General features: G+C 51.5%; 1 protein-coding gene across 1 annotated transcript in view; it reads right to left on the reverse strand.

The window, feature by feature from the left end:
• Positions 1 to 104: 104 nt before the first annotated feature.
• The window catches only part of LOC104498620 (muscleblind-like protein 1), a gene marked incomplete at its 3' end in the record, with an annotated part of 43140 nt that continues 38694 nt past the window's right edge, over positions 105 to 4550 (reverse strand). Inside the window, exon 4 of the mRNA XM_010142022.1 lies at positions 105 to 362. Coding sequence (XP_010140324.1) covers positions 105 to 362 — 258 coding nt within the window. The remainder of the gene's footprint in view (positions 363 to 4550) is intronic.

Raw genomic sequence — 4550 nt, forward strand, 5'->3', positions numbered from 1 at the left:
GAGGGACTGGGACCCCCGAGCAACCCCTCCAGCAAGAACAGCTAACACGTCAACTATTGCCCCTCGCCAACACGCTTCTACTCCCGAAGTGTTTCCCAACTCACCATGGCAGCTGCCGTCGCTGCTGCCTGGGCAGCTGCAGCCTGGTTAACCTGGTACTGGGCAGCCTTGATCTTGGCTTGCAGGTGTGCGGGAGGGTGGAAATATTTGCACTTTTCCCGTGAGCATCTCCCTTTGATGTAATCCATGCAGACAGTGACCGTGTTGTCGTTGGTGTCGATCATCGCGCTGTCGGCAGGGTGAGCAAACCGGCAGTCGTTCTCTCCCCGGTTGCAGTTGCCACGCTGGTATTCTCGACATACCTGCGACAACAGGAAAAGAACTTTGTTCAGTTTGGGTGATGGGTGCTGCAGGCAGGGTTTGGAGCAGGTCTGGGATTTTGGAGGAGGGGTGCCCAGCCCTGGGAGGAGCACAGCAGTGCTAGGACAGAGGGCTCCACTCCCTGGCAGCAGGGCCCTGGCTTCTCTGAAGCCACTCCTGATACCAAAGAGCATCAAAACCCACCAGGGTCAAGAGTCAAGCACGTGGCAGGTTTTATTTTGGCCCCTGCTCAGCCTCCCACAGGGCTTTTTCTGTTTTCTGAAGAAACATGCCGGGCAAGCTCTGCGGGATCACCCCCAGCACCATGGTGCTTGGATGTGGTCACATCACTGCTTCTGGACTGAGGCAATCAAAGATCACCCAAAGAAACCTGCTTGGCTGGGAGGCATCGGGGCCAGAGGTGCAGACACTGACTTCATCACCAGCGCGACCACATCGGCTCCCTCTTTGCACACCTTGCTAACTGTGAGGTCAAAAAATGATGCATGTTCTTTTCCTGGTCAGCCCCTCACAAACCGCTGCGAAAACACGTTTGCCGTTTTAGTTTTCCAAAGGCTATAGGAAACAGAAAGGGGCAAAAGCAACCATGACTGTATAAAAACAAAACTGCCTTAGAGGATGGAATTTTCTTTTAAAGGTGTGTGCCCATGAGCTTGGATCATCAGCATTTCCTCAAGGACCTTGGCTCTGAGCCCTGTAACACACCACATTTGGTGGTTGTTTGGTTTCCATCCCTGCTAGGGCTCTAGCATCTCTTTTTAACCCCTTTAGGCACCGTCACCTCAGACTTAGGAAGCGACATCCCCAAAGGACAAGAGCGATGCGTTTGTGAGCCCGCTGCAGGAAACAGCCGTTTGGCCAGGGTCATTCCAGCATTTATAGTTTTTTCCATGCGGTGACGAAGACTCTGGGTGTGTGTTTGCAGCAAAGCCAGATGAGCCAGTCCAGGTCCCTCCGCTGCTCTCGTCCGTCCACGTGGCACTGCTGCTCAGCACTTGCAGAGCTGTTCCATGTGCGCTGCAGGCACAAACCGGGCAAACCCCTCAGCTCCAGCAGAACCACCTGCCTTCCGCGTCACTGGCCCAGTCCCCACGGACCACTCTGCCAGCCAGCACGACCCAGGGAGTGACCGGGGAAGGAGTGGCATCTGTTTGAACCACCAAAACCCACAATCTTCTTCTGGTCCCTGCTGCGTGCCAGCACCATTCCCGTTCACACGAGACTCCAGGTCTCGCCCCCCTCGCTCACAAGCACACAGCAAACAGAGCTTCACTGAGAGAGCCGTGCTGGGTGGGCCAGCGCACGGCCGGCTCGCTCTCTCTACCATTCTCTACCGCAGGAATACTTTCTGGGTCATGAACCCAGAAACAGGCCTCCCAAATACACCAAAACGGATAATTTCCTTCGATTATTTGTTTGCAGTCTAGAAGTAAACTGAATTCTTTTCCCCTGAAGAAAAAAAAAAGGATGCGACTAACGTCAGTTGACTGACTGTGCTGGTGATCCACAACACCGAGCTCTCAGAACCATGCCACACGTAAGCAAGAACCACTCCACTAATAACACAAAGATGATACATACAGATTCATACAAGCATATATATAGGCAGAGACAGAAAGAAAATGTATCCACAGATAAGCTAATTTTATCCTAGTCAAAAATCAAAGAAGAATGACCAGAAAACTGAAATAGTTGGGCAGACAGCGAATATATTTGGCAGATTTTCACCGAGCTGTCATGCAGTTGTTGAGATAAGGCAACAAGAGGCTCACTCTCAGTATGCCCTAACAGACCCTGAGCGATGGTTTGCAGCAGGCAGACACAGACCATAACACAGCCAGTCCTTTTAATCTGTGTGACCAGCAATGGCTTTTCAGCCTCTATGAGGGTAGCCAAGAATGTTCCCAGTTCTTGGTTATTTCAAAGCAAGTATTGAAAACGGTGTTATTTCTTGCCACAGGCACCAGTAAAGTATCATTCATCTTTTTGAGTAAAGAGAGGCACCAAAGCAGGATACGTTGTCTGGCCTTTCAGAGCTGGAGAGCTTTTATTTAGTTATTAATAGTCCTGTAATTAGGACCATCATTTTCAAGTCAGTATGTTAAGAAACATAAACAAAGGAGGCACCCGCACCTCTCCAGCCTGTCTGCAAAGCTGCTGAGCTAGTGCTGCAGCATCACTGATTGCAGCTCACTGCCCTGGTTCTACCTTGGAGCTGCTCGTTTCGGTTGCCCTGCGGGGACTCAGGTTGCCCACTGTAGCGGGGAGACAACTGGGCTGCTCACCCCAAGGCTGGGCTGAGACTTGGCTAGAGGGACAGGGGCAGCAGAGCTGAGGGCCCAGCCCTTCTTGCTGCTCTGCTAGTTCACTTTTCTTCAAGGTGTTTCTGGCAGGAGGGGAGTGTGAGGAAAAGCCTCAACCTATGAAATCTCCACCCCGAGACCCAGATTCCTTGTGTGAGTGGCTGAACACACTGGACACCCAGACACCTGCACTCTATCTGTACTGGTGATACAGTCCAAATCCATATGAAATCAACCCTACAGCTAGTAACGGTCATCAACCTCATCTAACAGGTATTGGTATTAACTCAGGAGCCCAGGCATGCTGCCCAAACCAGGTCTGGGTTGTCTGCCTGCTCTCCTTAAAACCCCAGGTATGGGCATGGAGGGCTTTTTGCTGTGGAATGGTCTGATGCAGCATCCTAGAACACGTGTGCTAACTTCGTTAACGCTGGAGTGCACCATTCTTGAAAACATTTACAATTCTAAGGAGAACTAATCAAATGCCAAGATTCAGCGCTAACATCATAGCGGCTATTTTTCCCAAGGCCAGTTCATTCCAAGGGAGAGGGACTTCGGCCTTATAAAGCCCTGTGATCATGTCGCGACGAATGACAACACCCACGGCCATAAGCTCGCTCTGGAGAGCAGGCAGACACACACCAGCTTCTCTGCCAGGTCACAGGAGCAGGCCAAACCTTACACATCATTTCAGTAATTCTGCATTTCAGTAATTCTGCATTTCAGTAATTCTGCCAGCACATCAAAAAGTTTTGCTCTTCATAAAAACGATGTGCTTATTTGCTATTTGTATCCTAACTTGGACACTCCTGATTAAATGCCCAGTACACCAGAAAGCACTAACAAATTATCCTCTCACCTACACATTTCACTATTTATACTGCATTTGCTGACGGGGAATGAGGAGGAGGAGACACCCTCTGCCCCCAGCAGGCACTGATTTTGTCAGCAGCACAGTGTGGAATTGTGGAGACAGTGGGTCAGAGCTGGTGCTCAGGGGGCTTTGGGCACATCCCGCTCCTGTCCATGAAGAGTTTTTGAGCTGGTATGTCTCAGCACCACCGACCAGTGCCATGGCCTCTACATGGGTGGAAGCGCAATCAACCACAGCAGCTGACCTTGGCGCTGCGATTCGAAGGGCTCCCTGCCATCGGCATCCTTCTCTCAGTACTCATTTCCAAATCCAGCGTGATTTATTTATGAATTTATCTAATTGCATTTTGGTTTTGATCCACCCCTGGCAGGTATCCATCACAAAAGAGAGTCCTCAAAGGGAAAACCTCCCTCGGTGATTCCGGACAGCCACCCGTGCGCCAGCGCTCAGCTCGGTGAGGCTGCTTCTCCTGTAGCCTGACCGTGCTTTGGGAATGCTTCCCTTGGAGAAAACATCTCTAAAATGGGAAATGATGAGATCCTGCAGAAGGGAAACCTGTGGTGATGTGAGCTCTGAGAATAGTGACAGTGGCAGCAGGAAACACTCGCTGCCAGATGACGCTCCACGCTCCTCCCAGCTCACAGCCTTCTGCGCAGCAGCTTGTCACTCAGAGATGGGACTAAGAAAAAGGAACTCATTTTCCTGTTAATGCAGATGCAGCATCACCATTACAACCAGCTGCTCTTTAGAGCAGAGGTCCTCCTTGCTCCTCCCACCGTGCTCCCTGAGTTCAGGGACCTTATCCAAGAGCAGAACCACCCATCCGCCCCACACCCTCCCCTCGCAGGAGATGTTGTGGTACCGGGATCTCCAAGACCTGCTGCTGCACTAACGCTGCAGAACATGCTAACCTCGGGGCTGAGGGCAGTGCCGGGATGGGTCAGGGCGCAGCTCAGCTCTCTCTGTTGCTAATCGGAGCTGCCACTGGCTGG

The sequence above is a fragment of the Buceros rhinoceros genome, unplaced genomic scaffold, assembly GCF_000710305.1.
Source record: "Buceros rhinoceros silvestris isolate BGI_N320 unplaced genomic scaffold, ASM71030v1 scaffold19538, whole genome shotgun sequence".
Classification (NCBI taxonomy): Eukaryota; Metazoa; Chordata; class Aves; order Bucerotiformes; family Bucerotidae; genus Buceros; species Buceros rhinoceros.